Source organism: Barbus barbus, assembly GCF_936440315.1.
Source record: "Barbus barbus genome assembly, chromosome: 24".
NCBI classification, from domain to species: Eukaryota; Metazoa; Chordata; class Actinopteri; order Cypriniformes; family Cyprinidae; genus Barbus; species Barbus barbus.
This window is the reverse complement of record NC_136752.1, coordinates 21,318,542-21,342,030: the sequence shown is the minus strand read 5'-3', so window position 1 is coordinate 21,342,030 and position 23,489 is coordinate 21,318,542. Positions and strand designations below refer to the sequence as shown.

Here is a 23,489-nt window from a genome sequence, read left to right as displayed (position 1 = left end):
TTTCTACACCAAACTGCATATTCATTTTAGAAAACAAGTCATTTTTGCAGGACCACCACAGCAGCCTTTTCCAGCATTTCCTCCTTAAGTCACTTTTGCATTATTTTACAACAAAGGTCACAGTCTGTGAATATATATCGACTGAAATGGTGGCACTATTGCAAACTTGCAGTAATATGGAACGTTCCACTGTGTCCTAATACTGAGCATGCTTTTGTCAATTTTGCTACTGCCATGATTTTTTTCCCCCTTTTTTTTTGTCATCTTTTTAAAACAAGGTTTATTTATAAGACGCTAAGATCTACCATTTGTCATGCACAACGCACAATTCACATCACTTGGAATGCAATGTTTTTACTACTACAGCTACAGAATCTAGTTGCACATTGTCTAAACAGTAACTGATTATGGTTGTGATGAGGGATATGAACCAAGGACATTGATTGTAAGTGCTCGTTGTAATAATACCATTTGCTAAATCTTTTTTCCCATTTTTCATTGTCATGACAACATCAAAATAAGGAGCATGACAGTAGCTGAGTGGTGTGACACAGTTTTACCAAGACAATACTGAGATATACTGAAAAGGAAAGACAGCTTGTATAGCATTCCTACATAGTTCCTCCAGCAAAAATTATATATATATATATTTATATATATATATATATATATATATATATATATATATATACACACACATACACATAGGCTATATGTATACACATACAAGTGGATATATGTATACATACATACATACATATATGTATACAGGCAATAGAGAGAATAAAAACTTCACAAGTGAGCAAGAGCCATCGAGTCAGCACTATATACAACCTTTGGAAAGAATGATACAGAGTATAAGAAATCATTTTACGAGGACAATCATTGAAAAAGCTGACAGACGACACATAGAACGACATTTACAATGGGGGCTGGGTGATATGTGCATGTGTGCAAACCTAGAAGGTAAATACCATGATAAGAGCATTGCCTTTTGACAAACTGCACGGTTGGTAAAAGCAGGCAAACCAGAGGCTTAGCCACTGCCGAGCATCTTTGTGGCCCTCTGGTTGGCTTCATCAATCCTGGTCTTGTTAGAATCAGCCTGAAATAGTTTAAACAGGGCTTTATTAGCAACAATGTATTCATTACAATCAAGCCATTATATGCAGTTGCAATATATATAGTTAGAAATGTATATCAGGGTTATTATAGTAAACTACAAAAAAAACATTTTGTTAATTGAAATAAAATATTTTAAAAACTTATTTTATTTCAGCTAGTTAACAAGGCAACATTTCCCATTTTTATTTAGTTTAACTTGATGTACTAAAATAAAAAACGAACAAAAACTACAATAGTATCTCAATAATACTAAAATAACACATATACATATGTCGTTTCATTTTTAAAGTCAACATGAAATCAAAACTGATGTTTAATTTATTAATGAACAGTCTCATTATTGATGCATGTTGTTTCAAAGAACAAAAATATTTGTCTTTTTATTCCTTTAATCAAAATAATATATTGTATAATTGATCAATTTATTAATTCCCAATTATTTATGTTATGGAAGTGAAATTGTGTATATAAAATATTGTTTCATTTTTAAACAACATGAAATCAAATCTCATTATATTGATGCATGTTGTCTTAATTTTTAATCAAAAGGAATATATATTTTATATAGAAAATGTACAATATATGTATAATTTATAATATTTAGTAATATTAATAAATATTAAGTAAATCCCAATTACTTGTGTTTTGGAATTCAAATGGGTTGCAAACAGATATTCAGTTCAACTCGTAATTTGTTGAAGTGAGTTTTAAAACTGCACTTTTTTTACAGGATTTCAGATTGTGTGATTTATTATTGGAAAATCCAACAAGTGAATCTGGCCTTGAGAGCCAATCCATACCTTCTCCATGATCCTGTCGATCTGGCGGTTCTGGGTGTCAATCTCGTTGCCCATATCAAGGGCCATGTGGCGCAGGTTACCAATGACGCCTCCTACCTGCTCTAAGTTCTCATCCATCTCATTTTCCCTGGCGTCATCTGTTACCCTGCATGCCACAAGCACAAAGTCAATTTCAATCCACAAACGCCAATAATTTTTCAAATCTGACTGCATACAAATAGCCTATCTATACATTTGACCTCTTAAGCCATTTATTTGAGCGTACTCAGCTGTTGTGACCAGATTTATTAAACCTTTTGGCTACACGATCAAACCTCTCTCTTATCCAGCTAACCCTCTGTACAGAGCCTCCTGGAATTCGGGGCCTCTCACCTGCGGATGAAGCCTCCGCTGATGGCCATCTGTTCGCGCTCATCCACCACACGGGCGGGTTGGCTTGCAACCACTCCGTCCTGGTTGTTTCCCCAAGCCTTGCTGGCGCCGGTCTTCATTCTGCACAGAGTCGGGGGAAGTGTGAACGCTAGGGTAACCGAACACTTCCATATCAGCAGCAGTGTGTTCACAGATCAACAACAAACATGGATTAACAGGCAAGCATAACAGGGATGGGCTCATTCTCAAGGGGCTTTTGTAATGTGTAATGCTATATCCTGCGGACATATAACATACATGTACTTGATGCTGAGACACATACCTTTCTGAAAATGGGGGATGTAAATACGGGGAGACAGACATTTCCAAACAAAGAAAAATGAGACTCAGAGGTCACCTCTGGCCGCCCCATGACACATAAACTGTCACCCCTCTCAAATTATGACAAGTAACAAAGAGCACAGGCCTTGGCGACAGACAACACAGAGTAACAGGACTGCCACATCAGTGGAGACAAGTGTAAATAACTTCAACAGAAAAGAAACTGGAGGAAGAGAACCGCATCCTATCTTGCCTTCATTGGCCACCTCTCACCTTGTTGTTTCTGACTCTTAAATATGAATATTATCATGTAGGAAAGACAATGACAGATCAGTAATGCTATGAGATTATTAACCCAGAACCACAAATGAATGAACTATCAATTATTGGTAATTATAGCCTCTTTTACACTGCATTTATCCAAAACATATGCAATCTTATCAAATTTGACAACAGCCTATAATAGATTCTTACTATTTATTGTTGTAGACGTGACAGTGGGATATTCTGATCATTTAGAGGCCAGAGGTGAGGAACAGAATAACAATAATCAAATGTAAGACTGAAAGCAATTTTGTCAATATGCTAGCCTTGAATTCATTATAATTTTGTCAGGAAAATCATAAACCTAATTTATAAATTATAAAGATTGAAACTTTTGCATGAACAAGACAGTTTTATTCATCAGCTGTTGTTCTGGCTGTGGGTAGCTGATATAGATTTTGGTTCTAATATTTCTTGATTTATCTAAAGAGAGATGGCCAAGCCTCCCACTGCAGTATTATTTATAGAGACGGACTAAAGCTACAATTCCCCCGGCTGCCTTACCTCCATTCTCCCTCTAAACAGCATGTTGAGCTTTATCTAATGTGAAGGAGCAGTTAATACTCAAACTGGCAAGCAATGCCTAAAATATTGATAGTTAAATTACTTTCCCTTTCCTTTCAACTATTAAATAATCTACTGAAAATTACATTTGATTTTAAAATAATGACTACTAAAAAAGTGACTAATGTTGTTAAAACTATGAACTAAGTTTAATGTGAACCACTGACCGACCCAAAATTCAACCTCCTTAAGCGCACAGGTTCATTTGCGCCTCTGCATCAGTCTGGGATTTTATCACAGGCTGTCACATAAAAAACTGAATATCTGCACTGTATCTTTCTCTGTCTGACCTAGATCCCGTCTGCTCCCCTTGGGGAACCAGCAAAAGCATTGGATCTCTCCACTGTACTGCGGCTATAGACTGGACTGCGTGTCCTGTTCTTTGCCAAACTATCCCTGTCAACATGAATGAGACAGGCTTGAAACTGTTAGATCATCTGAATGACTTTCAGTAGGAGTTGGTCATCAGCATTGTTACGCATTATTGTTCTTTAACAAATAACAGCAATTAGCAAGAGATGCATGAGCATGCATTTGGCATTCAGGGACATGCTATTGCAGTCATACAGGTAGCATTGATGGATGTGCTTTCAAAGTTGTAAAAAAAATAAATCTAATGTATGCATGTAAATTTTCTAGCAGATGCTTTTAAATATTTTTATCTTGTGTGTGTGTGTGAGTTGCTCTGTCATTTTGAGTCATTTTGACCAAGAAACATATTTTTGAGTTTTATGCACTGAAAGAGGAAAGTGTTTCTATTCCAAATTGTTGTAATCATTCAAATGCTGGCTGTCATTACAAAAATGTCCTTTATTGCAAATAATTTTTAGACGTTTATTGAAAGAGTTAGATTTATACATTACACATACATTAAAAACACTTCTAGAACATTTTAACATAGCGTATAAATTTAAAAATATATTACAGATTTTAGCGACATGAAACTCTTTGTTATTTTTTCTAGATAACGTCTATAATCGTCTGAATGCCGCTTTCCTAAGGTAACGTCACGTGACATGTTGCTCACGAGCTCCCAAGGATTCAAGATTTTTATTTGTCACATACACAATTATACAGAGTATACAGTAGCAGTGAAATGTAGGTCAGGTCCGCTCCAAGGACAGTGCAATTATAAAGTATACAGATATTAAGAAAAAGAAAAGTAGAAAAAATAAGAGAATAAAATAAAAGATAAAAAATATAAATATAAATGTGCAGGTCAGTATGTTGTTGACTTAAATAGTAATAAGAGGAATGTGCAAAAAGAATGTGCAAAAAGTTATACAGGGTATTTAAATAGCAGCAATATGAGGTAGAGAAAAATTATTGATATGGTGATATTTACATGGAGTCATGTGATGTTATGACACGGAGTTAGAGTTTAGGAGCCTGATGGCCTGGGGGAAGAATCTCCTCCTAAGTCTCTCAGTCTCTGCATCAGACTACTTAAGTGCTTACCAGATGGAAGCAAAGTGAATAGATGGTTACCAGGGTGATTTGAGTCATTGATGATTTTAACAGCTCTACTTTTGCAGCGTTTGAGGTAGATGTCCTGCAGAGAGCTATGCCTCTTTGCGGTTAAAACATGGATCACACGACAGATACATTTTGGTAAATTGTACTATATCTTTTGATATATCCTTTGATGTTCATTCATGTTTCCTCCTATAATTAGTATAATTCCTCTTTAATTATTTAGTTACAAAAAGAAGCTATCGGTTTGCTCGCGATGTCACACGTTAATGAGCGCCAAAACGCCATTTATTATATAATTTCATAATAAAATTGACATAATTTGAAGTCTTTGTTTTAAAACTAACACAAAACAGTCTACATATTTGCATAAAACCGCGTTTCTCTGCAAACGACTCAAAATGATGAGTCACGTATGAGTTATGTTTAGTAATCTAGGCTGGATGGTAACAATAAATTATCAAATAAAGATGTAATAATTAAGTTGGTCAAAAATATATGTAGGCAATAATTTACTTTTCTTTAGGTATTTTGAATGAATTTGTGTTGGACTATATTTAACTCAACTTTGGCACATCCATGCAGTTTTAGTGGTTTGGTTTAACGTTTATTAATACCTTGATTTTAAAAGAAGGGTGGCTTTGGGTTGTGCAGCATGCCTTATATTCATACATTTCGTTGATAAACTGTCTATCAAAGGACCCAGAGCAAAAGCAATTGGGCTGCTGTACGTCTGAGAGCATGTGTGACCATGCCTCATGTTCACTGTCTGTGCTTAGGATCATGGGTAGTGAACATGGCAAGCCACCCTGGGCACGCCTGACTATAGGGCTACAGGCCTCTCAGTATGATTCATTTTTAGGCAGGCAGGCAGGCAAGCAGCACCTACTTGTTACATGGACAGGAACAAAGACCACAGAATTTTCCTAGATCGTTCAAATTCTTTTCTGCATCCTTCATGTCCTTATTGATTTGGTCCATTCCCTCCTCGATGCGTTCCAGTTGCTCTGATTAAACAACAAGTAATTTATCCCTCACAGAATGAGAGCAGGTGTCAGGAAAATAAAGGAGGGAAAGAAAGAGGAAAGAGAGGACAAAGAAGAGAAGACAAAACTTCAGACAGTCACTGTGACAAAAAGAAACTCAAAAAAAGGGGAAGAAAAAAACGGACGCCACCACATACGTAAGACCCTTCTGCCACATGGTCAGTACCTACTTGTTACACGGACATATGAAAAGGCCACAGCATTTCCCTAAATCTTTTAAATTTTTCTCGGCCTCCTTCATGTCTTGGTTGATATGGTTCATGCCATCTTCAACACGATCGAGTTGTTCTGGTCAGGACAAAGGGATGACAGCAGTGGAATGAATTTACTGGCTTTTGTTTTACAAGAATATATGAGAAATGAATTGCTGAACTGGATGCGAAATTGCTCAATGCATCTAGAGGGGACGCATGCATTAGAATGAACCTACATATGCAAAAAAAAAGAGTTAGGAAAGAGTTCAAATAGCAAGACTTCAACCTTTATTTATTTAGAGATGCATCAAAGTCAACATGAAATCAAAATGGACCCGATTTACTTAATGCATGTTTCTGGTCTTATTGTGAACGATTCATCTGTCCATGTATTTTCAAAAATAAAAAAGTGTCTTCGTAATCATTAATCAAATAAGGAATAACTTTTATTTTCTGCTGACATCACTGAGGCCGCACAGGCTATTGAATAATATTAAGTTTTTAAATTTATGTTTTTTGTAAATTTTCACTTTTCATCAATTCCCAATAAATAAAAAATAAATAAAATAAAGTCCCGTCCAACCTTTTTTCTCAATATCCTTTGTCACTCCAAATCCATCACATTTTGGAAGTAAATGGGTTGAAAATGGCAATTCACATTGACTTTCACATTTAACACTTGGAAAACTTCATCAAGTGGATGAAGTCACAGTGGACACTGGCAGTTCTAGCTTGAATTTAATCCTGCCGGCCAACAGTAGACAGATTCTCCCATAAGGGCCACTGCATGAGTGCGACAGTGTCTCTTTAATTAGACCTTGGGGCAGAATAAAACACTGCCCTGATCTCTCTCAAGGCTTTGTGGCTGTAGTTTGCTGACTCATTTGCTGGAAGCCGACAGCCTCCTTTTCTCCTCGGTACAATGGAAGAGGGATCAGCTTATGGTTTGTTTGTGTGACTTCTGTGTGGTTAGGGGATGATATGGCTGAGCTGCTGGGTGACCCGTGGTGATGCAGTCTGGTGTGTTTGTCGTGCAGACAGGGTGTGTTCGATATTGTTAAGAGGTTTAGTGAAGGTATCAAGCACAGGAAGGAGAGAGGCAAACTGGGAATGGTTCAAGAGGGAAACAAGCTACCACATCAGTTACTTTTGTTTAATCCCTGGCGTTTCAAGGCACTTTCATTTAGGCAAAGCAAATGAACCTAAAGATGATTAATGAAAATTCTATAAATTCTCATTTAAAACAAGGAATTGAACTTTTGACATACCTCATTCCTTGATAACAGCCTAGCTTAGTGTCACCTCTGGGCTGAGAGTTTCGTTTAAATAAGCTTTAGGCCTCAGTTTGAGGGGATGAAGGAGTGAGATCTCATTCTCTGTATGAAAAGACTAATTACTGGCTGCAGACAGGGGGCCCTCACATGCAGGAGCCAATCAGGGGGCTTCTAAGAAGCTAATGCTTACAGCAAGGCCAATTATGTCATTTTTTAAATCACACTAAGCTAACGAGCTAACGTGTGCTTTTAAAGTGGGAGCAAGCTGTTTAGAGCCTTGTCGATTTATATTTGATGGCCCACTTGAACTTACACTGTTGAAGTATGTAATATCTGTTTTTTATAATATTAGTATTGTGCCAGGGATTATACAAAAGTGTATTAGTGCAGTTTATGGGAAAGAGTGTCATTTGTCATTACCAGCTAAATCGATCGTTGCTTTATTTGTTTTCTTGAAAGTTTGTTGTTACAAGCTGCTTACCTAAAAAACTAATGTGATGGCAACTACTTTTTAAACTGAACAGTAAACTTGTTTTAAATGCAAGCATTAAATGGACAGTTACAGTGGCCAGTCCTGTTTTTAGTAATACAGTATAACAAAAAAATATGAAATAAAAGAGGAAACGTGTTAGCAAAAGGTGAAAGATTTAGTATTATTTCAGAAACAGCAGAGGAAATCATAATTATATTACATAAAATGACTTTAATTGCTTAATGCATTAATCAGTGGAATTAACTGAAAGAAAATCAGGGATTAAGCTAAAATTCAATTTATGATGCATGCTATAATTTATTTAAAAACATTTTCATTTTATATGAAAAGCTAACAGACATATACAACATTATATTTTTTATGTGCCAAGAATGCATGAAAATTGTCATCTAAAATGCATACACACTTACCTCCCTGCTCATCCAGCATAACCAGAGTCCTGATACCAGCATCTTTACTCTATGCATCGAGAGCCATGGAGAAGAAGCATGGAAAAGAGGGTGAAATACATGGAAAACAAAGTGCTGGGAATGGTGCACACAAAACACAATGCTCATTCCAGAGGCAGTCTACAGGGAAACCTTCAGGCTATACTGGTGACATTTTAAATTGCATAATGTTCTTCTCCTTTTTCTTAGACTAAATAAGCAGACGCTAATTACTGTGGAGCATACAGCTCTGATCAATATCATTAGCAAATGCACTCTCTGTGCTAATGTGAGACAGAATCTATTGAGAGTCTTTTCTGAGCTTTCATGGATTGAGACAATTCACCCTTAAACAGTAAAAAAAACAAAAAATCCATCAATAAAATTCTGCTGAACAATGGCAGCAATGAATGAATCCACTTTTTTGTTTAGAAGAATAAATGAGTTTTGGAGTACAACCAAATATTTAGGCAATGCAACAAATACAGTGGGATCTCATTGAAGGTGCTACACAGAACAAGCGATGCCTTTTCATTCCTCAGATATTGAGGACACACTATTTGGTTTGCCCATTAATATCACAACAAATCATCTGTCACCTCATTAAAGCTTATGAAATGAGTTACACTCATACAGAAGACATTTACTCCTCCCAAACCTCTGTAAAAATTATTAGGGGACATTAGCACAAGGACGTAAAGGCCAGATATTCTAATTCATATTTTGCTATAGATGTCATCCATGACGTGTTTATTATTTAATATTGCCCTGAAAATGTCTGCATTATAAATCAGCTCTTACAGTTCTAATCTTCAATAAGAAACGTCTTAGAGCAACCTATTTGGTAACTGGCATCCTAGATCTCATCCACCACTTACAAAATATGACTTTTCCGTAAACCCAATGATCAGCGAGGTAAATTTGCTGTGCTGTTTTTCCTGGAGTTTGGAAAATAACAGGCAGCTGTGACATATTTCAGTAAAGTGCAGCTTCAGCGCTTTGAGGGGAACGGGATATCGATATTTGGGATAATCGTAAGGCTCGGTGGTGCATAAATCAGCAGGACATGAAGCAGGACCTCCCCCCTCCATTCCGGATGGGATCACAATGTGCCCTAAATGGATCCTTGGGGATTAATTTGTTTGTGCCATAAACCGCTGAATTTCCACGCAGCAGTAAAAGCCTGGAAAAAACTCAATGCTTCTACAGGTATAAATAATGAATGTGATTTACCTCCGTTTTGACCTAACTCAGGAATACTGCTGATCGTCTATAAATGCCGAGAACATTTGATTAGTCTAACTAAAACATGAAAAGGCTGGTATGGGCTGACATAAGTAGTATCTTGGATCCACTGTGTCAGCAATGACAAATTATTCTTGATCTATGTTCACCCTCCCTTTCCAGTTTTCTTCTGTCTATCAGTCTGTCAGTCTTAGAGGCCTCAGGCGACTTGTCTATTTGTCAACTCAGAGGCGACTTATCACTTCCCTGATCTGCCAGTAATGGACATAGGGAGGTGCTCTTTGCAGAGATTATGGGCTGTGATTATCGATATGACCTTGAGATATGTTGCGGAGATTTCATCACAGTTCTTCCCCTCAGATATACACACCTTCTCTTTCTCTCTTTAACACCCTCAACCCATCTAGCCTAGATTAGCCAAGTCCAGCTTGTGCTGAGCTCTGTCTGCAGACTACAGCTCTCAAGATAGAATAAAATACAAGTATTGATCTGTTCATTTATGGATCTATTTTTTCTAGGGCTGTCAATTTAACATGTTAATTTAGTACATTTAATGTTTTGTTTTATAATTGTATTACTTTTATGCTCACCGAGGATACATTTATTTGATCAACTATAATATTGTGAAATATTACAATTTAAAAGTTTTCTATTTTATTATATTTTAAAATGTAATTTATTCCTGTAATGGCAAAGCTGAATTTTCAGCAGCCATTACTCCAGTCTTCAGTGTCACATGATGCTTCAGAAATCTGCAGAATTCAAATATGCTGATTTGGCACTCAAGATTATCATTGCTGAAAAATAAACAGTTGCTGCTTAATAATTATTTATTAATCTGATTGAATATTTAATACAATTTAAACCATGGGACATTTTTTAAGGATTCTTTGATGAATATAAAGTTCAAAAGAACAACATTTATTTGAAATAGAAATATTTTATAATAATGTAAAAGTCTTTAATGTCAGATTTGATCAATTTATTGCATCCTCGCTGAATAAGTGTTTATTTCTTTCAAAAAAAATCTTATGACAGATCATATATTGAACATCTGTGATCAGAAAGAAAGAGCATATGCATACACTGAGAAACAATTTTAATATAAATATAATAAAGTGTCTCTTTACCTCTTCCACAAGCTGCAGCATACGGCGGGTGCTCTCCAGCGACTGTTGGTGGGGGGGTTAAAAGATGTTAAAATCAGAATTGAACTGACAGAGATAAAAACTTCCACAAGCTGTAGTGTGTGGGAGGATTTTTTACACACACTATAATAGAGAAATAATCAATGGATGTTCTTTACAGCACTAACATACCAAAACATTTAAGTCTCTACAGAACAATGTACGAAAAAAAAAATCTGCATTAAGCATCAGAACATCATTCACCTCTCCTTTCAAACTTTAGATCTCAGGCCATCCACCATTGTGACCACCTCATCTTTCTGTCTCTCACTGATGTGAAATATCAAAAACGTCGGAGCTGAATAATTTCCTTCTTCCTAAACATTACAAATACCGAACATATTTCAACAGTATGCCATTTATATAAGTAGATCTACAGCATTTTTCAAACAAATATCATGGACTGAGAGTCTGGTTATTATTAATTCATATCTCTGTGGATTAGAAGGCTGGAGGCCATTTTTGCAATGTGGTGTGCTGTTTATGTTTTAATATTCTGCTCAGCTGTGAGAATCATAGCGTGGGGTGGCAGCGAGGAGCTCCATCAGGCTGCAAACTCACAGACGCCACCCCCAGCTCTCTCTCTCTCTCTCTCTCACACACACACACACACACACACACACACAGCAAATGCTGCATCGTTATGTAAGGCAGAGTGCAGGTGAACCCTCCTGCTACATCACACACACACACACACACACACACACTCGCATATGGACTCTGACATCTCACAGTTGCAGCCCACAGAACAAGCTGTGTCCAAATAAACACATCTTTAGAATAAATTACAGCAATTTATTCAAGCTTCAATCAACAGAGCATGAAAATGTGAAATAATTAACTTATGTCAGTGACCTGGATGAGAGCAAAACTAATTTAATGTCTGCTTCAACTAAACAGATGACTTAGTAAATACAATAATGCTAATTTATTTATTTATTTATTACATTATTGTTTATGTTACGCTGATCAACAGTCATCAATAATGGCACTGATGCAGCATGATTAATGTATTAATCTAAAATTATAATAATTTCAAATAATTTATAAAAATATATTAAAATTATTGCCTGTATTAATATTATAATAACAGTTAATACAAGTATTAATAACTTTATAAAATAGAAATGCACTATTCATAGTAAGCCATGATTAATTAACCTAAAATTATAATTATAAATAATGAATTAAATATTTAATAATTATTTTAAATTATAATTTTATAATAATGTAATTTATACAATTATTAACAACTCAATAAAGTGTCCAATAACAGGAAGTTACAGAGATAAAGAACTACATTCACTTTCATTCACATTCTACATTCATTTTAACTTTCACCTGCTCCATATGGGAAAAAAATCAGTTTAGGCTACTGATGTGAGCACTGTTTTTATTAGTCTTCATCTCATGTGAGTGTACATGATCTTAACTATTCATTTCTTTATCGCTGAATGCATCTTTAAACAAAAAAAATGGGAGTTTACGTTTTTTTACTCTAAATATTCTTCATTATCACTTGGTTTGGTGGTCAAAAACACATCCGTGCTTCATGAAGCTCCATTTTGGTCCCTTAGTTGGTACTACATTTGTCTTTTGATTGCAACTAGTTAAAGTTTGAAGGTTGTTGTTCATGTAAGTGTAGCATAAAGAGAGGAAGTGAATGACCTTACCTCATCGGCCAGCTGGTCTGCACGTTGCTGCATGTCAGAGAGCTCATTGCGCATATCCGAATCATCTGCCATGGCTGCTGGGTGTGGTGGGTGGTGGAGCTGGTCTCCAACTGGGAAGAGTGGGTTTTATTGGAAGTCTGGGGGAAGCTAAAAGAATCGGACAAAGACAGAGAAAAGGAAAACATTAAATGATGGTGCTCACTCGAATAGTGAATTGTGTCATCTACATTTAAGAATTAACAAAGACAATATCTCCATGCAAAACCAATACTGTCTTCCTCAGAGAAACAGCCACGGACGTTAAATTCATAGGCTCATACAGCTAATAAACTCATTTCATTTACACAGGCTAATTAAATGTCATGAAATGGACAGTAGGACATTGTCTGCTCTTAAGGAGCCCATCGCCTCTTCTCTTCGTGCCGAGGAGCTGGCTGCTGTGTTTAGCTGATTAAATTCTTCCCTGAGGTTCTGGGTGTACCAGGAGAAATTTGTCCCTGCTCTGTCATGGAAACTGTGAGCTTGATGGATATATTCCTGAAAAGACTGGCATGACAGCTAGCAAGATATCCCAAGGGGTCTAGAAAGAACAGCTTACTGAATAATTGTGAGTGTGGGTTAAACTACACAAGCATGTGGGCAATGATGGCATCCTGATTCAAAGTTAAAAGTAAAACTTGCTTTTACTCTCATGATCGTATACAAGAACAGACATCTTAATTTATCATCCAACTCACCATACACAACACTATCAGTGAAATAGCCAATGAATTCCAGGCAGGTATTAAAGAGGGATACTGCCTCCATTAATTGCATAATTGTACTCAAGCGATTCAATTTAACACGCCTGCTTGACCTTATACTGTGAAATACTCCAGAGACTCTAAAGGCTGCAATATTACGCTCCCATCTTCACCAGTGAAATGAATGTCATCTTCTGCTTTGGTTAAAGATCATGGAGCACCAATCTAAAGTTGATTGACCCATCATCCAGGCTGTGTATTCATGCAGGCTCGCTCAGGGTAATAGAAATGAATTTGCAGCATGGTGCCATATGCCATGGTGCCCTAGCTGGTGCCAGTGAAACACACCAATACAGAAATGTCTCTTGCATGTCCTCGCTTAACCTCTGATGAATGAACTCTTTCAGATTCTGATGAGTGCATAAAAATGTCAGGTCAGTGAACGTCATGGTGAATTCTTTGTGGCAGTATTTTTTTAAATAACCTAAAAGTTGAGCACAATTTGAGAGACCAGAGAAATAACGATGGGCCAAATCAAAGAGGTGCCTTGCTGCCTTCATTTTGTCATGTGGAAAAGCAAAACAATGTTGGAAAATTGTCTTAACTAGGCCAGTGAAACCTCAGGACTCGTGTTTTCTGCTAATTTCCTTTCTTTGGTTACTTCCCACGCTGTTCTTTACTGCTGAAAAACTTTTCATTTGCTTCTCCCTCCACATCTTTCATCCTCTCATTTTTGAACTGAGCAAACGTAATGTTATTTGCTCTATTATGAATATGAATGACACCATTAGCAGGCCTTTGCATTGTCGGTTAGCTAAACCTGCAACAATGCAAAAAAGCTAACATCAATGCAAGCCAGAGAACTGAGCAGATGGGATACTCAATTATTGACCTGTTAACAGATGTTCTGTAAACAAAAGGTCAAAAGGTTAGGCTTTTATTTTATTTGTAGTTTCAGCTTAATAATTTTGCAATTCGCTTCTGCTTTCATGTTAAAATGATTGTATCTCTTGCCTACATCCCAGGATTATTAATAATGCATTAGGTAGTGGTAACTATTCATGTTATTTTTTCCAGTGCACTACCAGTCATTAAATATAGAAGAAAAATGGTGCAAATATGAAAATGCTCTCCTTTCTGCTTAATTGATGACTCTTATTATTTTCTGCTTGTTGAATGATGGCAGATGAAGCAAGCTAGTTCTGAGGCACTCAAATGTAGACGGTGAGACCTGTGTACAGCTCTATAGAACATTACTATATAAACATATATATTTAAACAAGACACCTACAAGATTGGACAGGGATTACAAGAAAATTAATACTGGTAAACAGAGAAAAACTTATGAATAAAGCAGGGATCATTTAAACTTTAAAGCTTGGCCTTGTGCCAAGAGTACACTATTAATGTTTTTCCATTTATTATGTCTAGCCATTAAAATAATCATTACACATTACTTAATACTTTTGGGGAGAGTTATTATTGGGAGAGACAATAAAATATTTAGTAGAATGATTGGTTTGAAAATGAAAATTTGTTTCATTACACAAAATGTAAGATCAAACAATAATTGGACTCGATTACGGTCCTGGAATAAAAGTTTTACAATGACTCTAAAAGCAGTAAACATAATTTGGCAAGTTTCTTACTGAACTAGGCTCCAGAGTATTACTTATTGACCATTAGGTTACTGTCTGATACTGGAAATTGTATGTAGCTGTATGTTTGTTTACCTAGACAATGAGAAGCTCGATGGTTCAAACACATGCTCTTTTAGAATAGCTGCATTTGTGAGTGTGTGTGTGTGTGCTCACTCATCCTCCGACTCTGAGCTGGCTGCCATTTTGTTTTCTCTCTTCAAACATGCAGCCTCTCCCTTCACTGCAGCACTTCAGTTACCACACAAAAACTGTCCTCCTCCAAAACTTAAAGCTTAAATACTGCACCAGTATCCACTCTGTTGTTGCTCTCACACATTTCGGGGCAGTCGTGGCCTAATGGATAGAGAGTTGGATTTGTAACCCGAAGGTCGTGGGTTCAAGTCTCGGGTCCGGCAGGGATTGTAGGTGGGGTAGTGAATAACCAACACTCTCTCCACCCTCAATACCACGACTGAGGTGAGACCCTTGAGCAAGGCACCGAACCCCCAACTTTTCCCTGGGCGCCGCAGCATTGGCTGCCCACTGCTCCAGGTGTGTGTGTTCACCACTATGTGTACACTTGGATGGGTTAAATGCAGTGCACAAATTCCGAGTATGGGTCACCATACTTGGCCACACACCACTTCCCCTTTTTTTGGGGGATGGTTAGAGAATCGGACTCGTAATCCAAAGGTTGTGAGTTCGAGTCTCAGGCAGGCAGGAATTGTATGTGGGGGGAGTGCATGTACAGTACTCTCTCCACCTCTCCACCCTCAATACCCCACGACTGAGGTAGGTGTGTGCGTGCGTGTGTGCGTGCGTGTGTGCGCGCACTTTGGATGGGTAAATGCAGAGCACGAATTCCAAGTATGGCTCACCATACTTGGCCGTATGTCACGTCACTTTCACTTTGCTAAACGGTAACTTCACCTTATATCCCCTGAAATGGAATGAACTTATCATGCCTGATCTCTAAATCTCTGAGTCAGGCGAAACAGACGTGTTTTACGAGATTACCTTTGAAATCGGGTTATGGTATTTCCCCTCTACAGTGTTATGTATGTTTCAACAGATTGACTCTCGTAGAGCAAGTTATCGAGCTTGACGTGTTTCAAAATCAGAGTCTCTATGAGAACCCTATTTCACCAATGCAATGTCGGAAAAAAGAAGAAAGAGAAAACTGCTCAAAAACTGGATTTTTGCCATATGTTATTCATACATTTTATGCTTGGCAAACTGATGAACATCTGAGATTGCCATCAAACCATATACCACAATAAATCGACTGCATAGTTAGCTTTGTTTTCTCATACCACCAGAAAGCACATTTAATGTACAATGTAAAAAATGATTTTTCAAGTTTTAAACAAAACAAGAAAATACAATTTCAGTATTTCTACTTCAAGATTTCACATTTAAATCAATGTGTTACTTATTTTTTGTAATTATTTGTCAAATTTACCAGAAGTTTCTGAGTGAAAATTGTTTATACACCAAATTTGTTTCAGCGTAATAAATACACATCAACAGTTGCAGTTACATTTAGTTGAACAAACGTACAATATAAACTGCAGCAGGTGATGCATTATTTAGGGAGGTCCCTGAGTTCATTAATGCTCCCATTTGTCTCCAGCCATGTCTTGTCCTTGATTGAAAATCATGGAGTAACAGATGAAGCCGGCCACCTATAAACTATAGCAATGGCTTATTATTCACAAGGCAATACAACCAGATGAGGACAGGCCTGCACGATGCCGCCCACTCCTCTCATCAGCAGTGATTAATAACATCAGTCCCCTTCCTCCTGACTGGAGGATTGTGTGGAGAGATTCCAGAGCTCTGCTAACACTGGTACTGTTCTCACTCCTTGTACAAATCATGTGTGCAATATATAGAAATAGAAAAGTATAATCATGTAAACCATGTGGAAAATTCAATATAAGATAAAAAGACCTCAACACAGTATAGTTCAAATTTGATTATACTGCAGTGAATTGGGAATATGCCACCAGAAGTCTAAGGAGGTGGGCTTCCCCATGGTTTTCTTCTCAGCTACAATGCAAAAAATATTTGAAGAGTTTAGATGCAAAAGCCTCTTAGTGCCGCCTGACATTTTCTTCTAAAATGAGCATTTTTATCAGGCTCCTATATTTATGTTCAGTTATTTCACTTTAATTGCATGGAGTAAAATTACCTAAACATAGGATCCTGATAAAAATGCTCATTTTAGATGAAAATTTTAGATGGCACATAGAGGCTTTTGCATCTGAACTCTTCATTTATTGTCTAATCCTTGAAATTAAATAAATTTAAGATATTTTAACATGTAAAAAAATTTCTTACATCTATAGGACATTATTCTTCTTGTTTATGCATAAAATGTATTAAATTCTGTTATATTTATGCTCAAATAGGGCACTGTACAGTGAAAAGTGCTGTTTTAAAAAAATACAAAAAACAAACATAAATAAAATGTCTATTTACTGCAGTGAATATCCAGTAAACATAAATATTTACTGATATTTTTTAAATGGACATTTACTGTTAATTTAAGCCTGCTTTGCAAAAATGCTGAAAAAATAAATAAAAACTAAATAAAATGGATATTTACAGCAGGACCTACTAAAGGTCCATTTTTTTTATATTTACATAGTGAATGCTGCAAAATAATCAACAGACCATGTACTCTCTAACAGAAAATCATTATGGTTGTGATCTGTGACGGTCATTACTGATCCAAATTAAACATTCCAGTGTGCATGCGGCTACATACTGAGTTTTCTTCCTAGCAGATTCTGCACTACGCACTCATGTTGCTGCGCCATGAACTAGAACGAATGCAGCAGCTTTAGAACCTCATCTGCCCCTTTTACACTGGGTTGAAGGGTCTTGTGATTTAGCAGGGATCCAACAGCCAATGCAATTAATTTGACAGAGTCCATTTCACAAGCCCATTTGTGTTCAGCTCTGCAGCAATGGCATCAGGTCCTACTGCAGAGAGCCCTCCCTCCTCGCCACCTGTAAACCTCAGAGTCAGACTTCCTCTCATGGGGAAGCCCCAGGATGGATTTATGAACAACACGGCCATTAAAGCAGACACTGTGTTCCCCACCCGACACCCTGTTCCCTTTCGCCTCTCCATCTAGCTCCAAGGTTCTTGGCAAAATGACGAGTGATTAATTGATGAGTTTGACAGGGCAAGGATTGGATTGTTGGCTATGCCCTAGCTATGCTGGCTATTTGAGTGTGACCTTCCGTTTTTATTGCAACTTCATAGGAATGATGATCAGAAAGCAGCAGAGGAAGCTATCAGCTACCATTTTTTATTTTCTATAGAAACAGACCCACTAAAAACAACAATATTCAGACGTCCTCACACCTGCAGAAGATCCGTTTTTAACTGCATTCCATTGACATTCTTTTTTGATTGGCGTACTAACATTCTCATATTGCATTTATATGTCCCTTCAACAACAGACATTGCAGCAAAGACAAAATGCATCAAATGCGAATTGGGTGCCAACAAAAGTAATTTATATGAAAATCTCATAAACTGCATTGATGGTATCATGTGGTTGTGACATTTGTTTTGTTGATCAGACAGGAGGGGTGGGAGGTATGAAGAAAGCACAGAAAAAATGACACCTGAATGACAGCATCAGCAGGTGTTAAATATTTGAGGAGTCATAAACAACAGACATTAAAAAGCAATTAGAAAGCCCAAGATCCAGGAAGCAGACAAAATCTTTTGCTCAACAGAAACACGATTAACAGATTTATTTTATAGAGGTGCATTTAGCTAAAAGAAATAAAGCTGTATAAATAAACAATTCAATTAAATTATGCATTTTAAAAATTCTTCTTGAAAGCACCCATAACTGATTGAACGTAAGATAACTATTCTATTCATAAAATTTGAGCTAATCTGTTTTTCCTGATTATTAAATAATTTTTCTTGTTTAAGCATACATTTTGTTACACATATGCTCAAAATAATAATAAAAAAAAGGATATTTACTGAAGGACCATCTAAATGCTCAATTTTCCATTTTTGGAATACATATAATCAAAAACAGTGAATGCCACAAATTTGTCTTTCTCCGTCCTATTGAATGACTTAAATGAGCCAGTGTGTATTGTTATCAAATGACTGTTTGGCATCTCAAACATGGGTCAACAGTCAAATAATCCTGAAAAGAAATATTCAAACATGATGCAAAGGCTAATATTGAATTTCCAAGTAGTATTTACTATAGCATGCTACTTAATACTGAAATACGATTCCACTTTAATGGAATCAGATTGCCTAATCTTTACATGTAAACTGAGAAAGTATGAATCATCTGCATGATCTCATCTGTCTGTGCCTTTATGTACACTATATATATGCACCATGCTGTAGAAAACTTCATTACATGAGCTCTCAGTACTCTGAGAGAGCTACAATTCTAAAATGGCTTCAGACTGCAGCTAGGAGCAAATGAACAGATGCCATAACATTTGTCCAAATTGCTCACACCAACAGCTTGCAAAAGTAGCCAAATGCATAAAATGTCCATCTGATAAGGCACAAACATTAAGATGCCTAGCAAAGACAAATGGAACAGGTAAAAAAGTCATTTTCATCCTGCATTAATACAGACATATTTTAAACAACTTACCCATGATAGCATACTATTTCCACATTGTAACAGCCACAAATATAAGGTCTTATATGAACATTTTCATAAACTAGATGTCAAATGCAGTACATACCACATTGCTTCAGTTCTTTCAATATTACGTGGCAAGTACAAACTACAGTAAATTACATCAGCTAGCTCTTAATCCTTTGCTTAATCTCACTTTTATTCAGTAAGTTTAAGACTGCACTTATTAACCACTGTGGCCTCTTGAAAATTGTGTTCAGAGAGAGAGGACAGTGTCAGTCCTTATGCTGATTTATGATGCTTCTCTTTCCGCCTTCAGAAACCTCCAGCACTATTGTTATTTGCAGATGGTGGAGGGGAAACCCACATGTGTGGGCAGAGTTTACAGGCTGAGATGTTTGCCACGAGGGGGCTTCTTTCTGGAGTCATTATACATCATACAAGCTAATTCTTCAGGGTATCTTGTCTTTTCTCCTCTCATTCTCAGCCGCCCTCTTCTGACGTCTCTTATCTGCTTATTTTTCTTCTACCAACAATATCCCCCCTCTTCCCATTGCTCATCTTTTCATCCATTGCTGTCTTCTGCCTTTTATGCTCTTGTGACACATTTGACCATTTTTTTCAATCTGTGAGTGTTCAACCAAGTGCACTTGTGCAGGACTGTCGCAGAGATATCCGGAAGCCATTTTGTACTTCGGTCCATGTTATTAGTTTCTAGATTCTGTTCAGACTGCCTGCTTTTTTTAATTTAGGGAATAGCAAATCAGTTCTCATTTTTGACCCAGCTGGTGCTTTAATCTAAAACAATTTTGTGTTAAAAAGCTATATGTAATTAGGAATATGAAATCAAGGAATTGCTGACAACTGACAATAACATTGCAATTTCCCGCAACAGGTTGCTGGTAAAGCTTTTGGTTTTCTTTTTTTCATTATATCTATCACAACATTTCAGATACAGTGATTAATTAAGACATTGAGACAGCGAAGTGCTTTATTATGGTTGCTCCAGTGTCGAGATTAGATGAAACCATTTCCAGATGACATATTAATTGACTGACTGAGCTCATCCATTTATTAAAACTGTGAACATGTGCTGCTCAAAAATACATTATAATAAACCTGAACCTATCATTTAGACTTTGGGTGCAATTGTTTATCCTTGCATCAACTATCCATAAGGACATGGATAAATCACTGTATCTTTTTGTTTATGTTAAATATATATGAACTATGTATTAACATTACATGCTATATATTATAGAATCAGGTATGTTTATAATATTAAGTAGCAATGGGCATCGATAAATCAAGATGAATCGCGGTCTGGTATCGCGTGAGTCACCACTTATTCAGGGAACATCCCTGCCGCCCTGCGCTCTGCAGTCAAGCTTTAATAAGCCGCATTAAACCATCAGATTCAACAACAGAAGCGTGCCAACCTGTCTCTCACAACCGCCCCAAGACAAATACAGACCGGAACAAGCGAAACCCAATGCTCCGCTCATTATAGTAAAGTATCATTTTCTGTTGCTCATATGTGCGTCAGTAAAGGCATGCGCATTTACTAACCTTACAACAACAGGAGGATGGCCAAAAACAATCGTGATGAGAAACAATAACGTGGCTTTAGAGCATTTGCAGGTGCAAGATGAAGGCACGTGACAGAAAAAAATAGCTCTTCTGCAGTATCCTGACATGCCCAAGTCACTGATTGGATGATTAGATGATATTTCTGGCTGTTACGGACATCCGGTTAATGTAGGGATTTTACGCGATAATACTATTGTGTAATCAGTACATTCTATGAGCCAGAATGTGTTTTGCACGTGAGGATGTGTCATAAGGCGAACATGGCTCTGGGTTTGGGAGCGTTGTTAAATCTGCATCACACAGGGTTTTCGAACGAAGAGCCGTTCGATATTCATTTTCGTCACATTCGGTTCCGTTTACGGCTCTCAGACGCATGTGTGGTTATAAAACTAACATGCTCTGGTAGTGTTATTCAACACTGCTGCTGAATGTAGAACGTTTACGAATGACTTTTGTGAGCCGGTTCTTTTTAGCGAATCAAAAACGTACAAGTGTAGATCGATCCCCGAACCAATACGAATCGGTTCCTTTTAGTGATTAAACTCAACAACACACAGCGCGACGAGTGTAGATCGATTCCCAATCGAATGATTCATGTGAGTCGGTTCTTTTTAGTGACTCAGCACCATACAGCGCGACGTCTGAAACCGGCGTGACAGTCATGAGTCAGTTCCTGGTGACTCAAATGACAAATTACTGTTTCTGTGTTATGTTGTTATGTTAAGTCTCGTGAGACTTAAATCAGTGTAGGCTAGTTACTGACTGGTTGTTCATACGACAACGTGTAACTTAACATTATTTGTTATAGTAGAGTTTAGTTGTAGTCTGTGGCATTTTATAAAAATACATGAATGAATTAAATATGTTTAAAATAAATTGTATAGTTAAGGACGCTGCCTCTAAAAAGTAGGTAAAGGTCTGAAATGATCTCATTATTTGGCAACACTCAAAAGTACTAAAAGAATCGTTTATGGAACCGTGCAATTCTTCTATGATTTCCATCCCTAGTCAGATGTGAGCCCAAAGAATCATTGTCAGTGAGGGTATCTCCAGCATCCGCCCCCGCTCGTCTTTGCTCAAGCCCCCGCCCATCGTCTACCACCAGGAAGACACGCACTGATAATTACCGCTGCCTCATCACATACATACGGCAAGGTTGAGATGATTTGGTCCAAATAAACGTCTGCAGACAACGAATATATCGGTTCCATTAAATAAGTTTGACCTCTGTGTCATCCCATCTGACTCTCCCCACACTGCTTTCTCTGAAACACGCATTAATTCTCGACCACTCTGGCGCAGTTTGCCATATTGACCTCCCCCACTATCAATCGCTTATCACTTTAGATAAATCCTCACCCGATGCCATCGAACCTTTATTACTTATTCAGAGACAAGAAAATGAATCTGGCAGGCAAAGCAACGAGAGCCCATCTGCGATAAAAAGCTGCTGCAAAATAGGCTATAACAACTAGGCGTTAGTTTTCTCTGTCATTTCAGTGATTAATGGCCTGATGCTGTAACGTCAACAGGGTCTTTTGCAAAAAAACCTGTCTTAGTCTCTTAAACATCTGGTAAAATCAACCATTTTTTAGACGGCGCCTCTGCGCAAAACTTTGCTAGACATATAATGGTAATTCAGCTGCAGGGGCTGGATGTGAATTCAGGACAGAAACGCAGTGGAGAAAACGCAGTCTCTGTCCAGGGTGCTGAACGCAGAAACCGCCCACACCGTGCCGCATCCAACACACGATTCAAATGCATGTTAACCACACAAGACTGTCCCTGAAATCTGACATCCTCCGAACAGTGCATTAAGCATAAATTCAAACGGATACCCAAAATGAAAGGTTACGGATTTCTTTAATTAGCCAGTTTTCGCACTGCATTTTGAAAAACATCCACTGTTGCAACAATCCCATCAAATCCTTTTCCTCATCTCTTTCTTGAAATAAAGCTTACCTGGTCCCGTTGTCGCTGGACGACCGTCAGTAATGAAGTGTCTGTCTGCGATTTTCAACAGTGAAGTACCATCAACCCCCTTCTGTAGGGACTGAGCTGCTGCAACGGCAATGCGCGTGTGTTCTTCTTCAATGGAGAGCTGCTCTGCCCTCGACAAAGATGGCGTCCGCTTTGACGTCAGCGACGTTTAATAGAAATCTGTCGGGGAGGAGAGGCCCAAATAAAATTTAGCTCCTGCCGTGAAACATTGTTTGGCAGCAGCATGTGAATGTTGAGTTGACAAGAATAGCACAACTCGTCCAATCTAATTTGGTCCGAGTATTCCAGAACTTTTTTGGTCTGTTGGGAAAAACAAAAGTGAAAGTGAAACAATTGTTTGAGGATGT

The 23,489-nt window shown here is 37.4% G+C and overlaps 2 protein-coding genes across 3 annotated transcripts in view; one reads left to right on the top strand and one right to left on the bottom strand.

Moving 5' to 3' along the window:
- The window catches only part of LOC306843942 (saccharopine dehydrogenase-like oxidoreductase), a 47,542-nt gene that overhangs the window by 14,891 nt on the left and 9,162 nt on the right, over positions 1-23,489 (top strand). The gene's annotated exons all lie outside the window — the stretch shown is intronic.
- snap25a (synaptosome associated protein 25a) lies at positions 1,037-12,591 on the bottom strand (the record flags this gene model as incomplete). 2 transcript variants are annotated; one of them, XM_079375706.1, is made up of 7 exons in its annotated part: positions 1,037-1,105; positions 1,926-2,070; positions 2,298-2,417; positions 6,196-6,313; positions 8,397-8,445; positions 10,790-10,831; positions 12,520-12,591. In XM_079375706.1, the coding sequence occupies 7 exons, from the start codon at positions 12,589-12,591 to the stop codon at positions 1,037-1,039; spliced, it is 615 nt and encodes a 204-aa protein (XP_079231832.1). The 2 variants fall into 2 exon arrangements, with proteins under 2 accessions (XP_079231832.1, XP_079231831.1); XM_079375705.1 differs by lacking the exon at positions 6,196-6,313 and adding an exon at positions 5,869-5,986.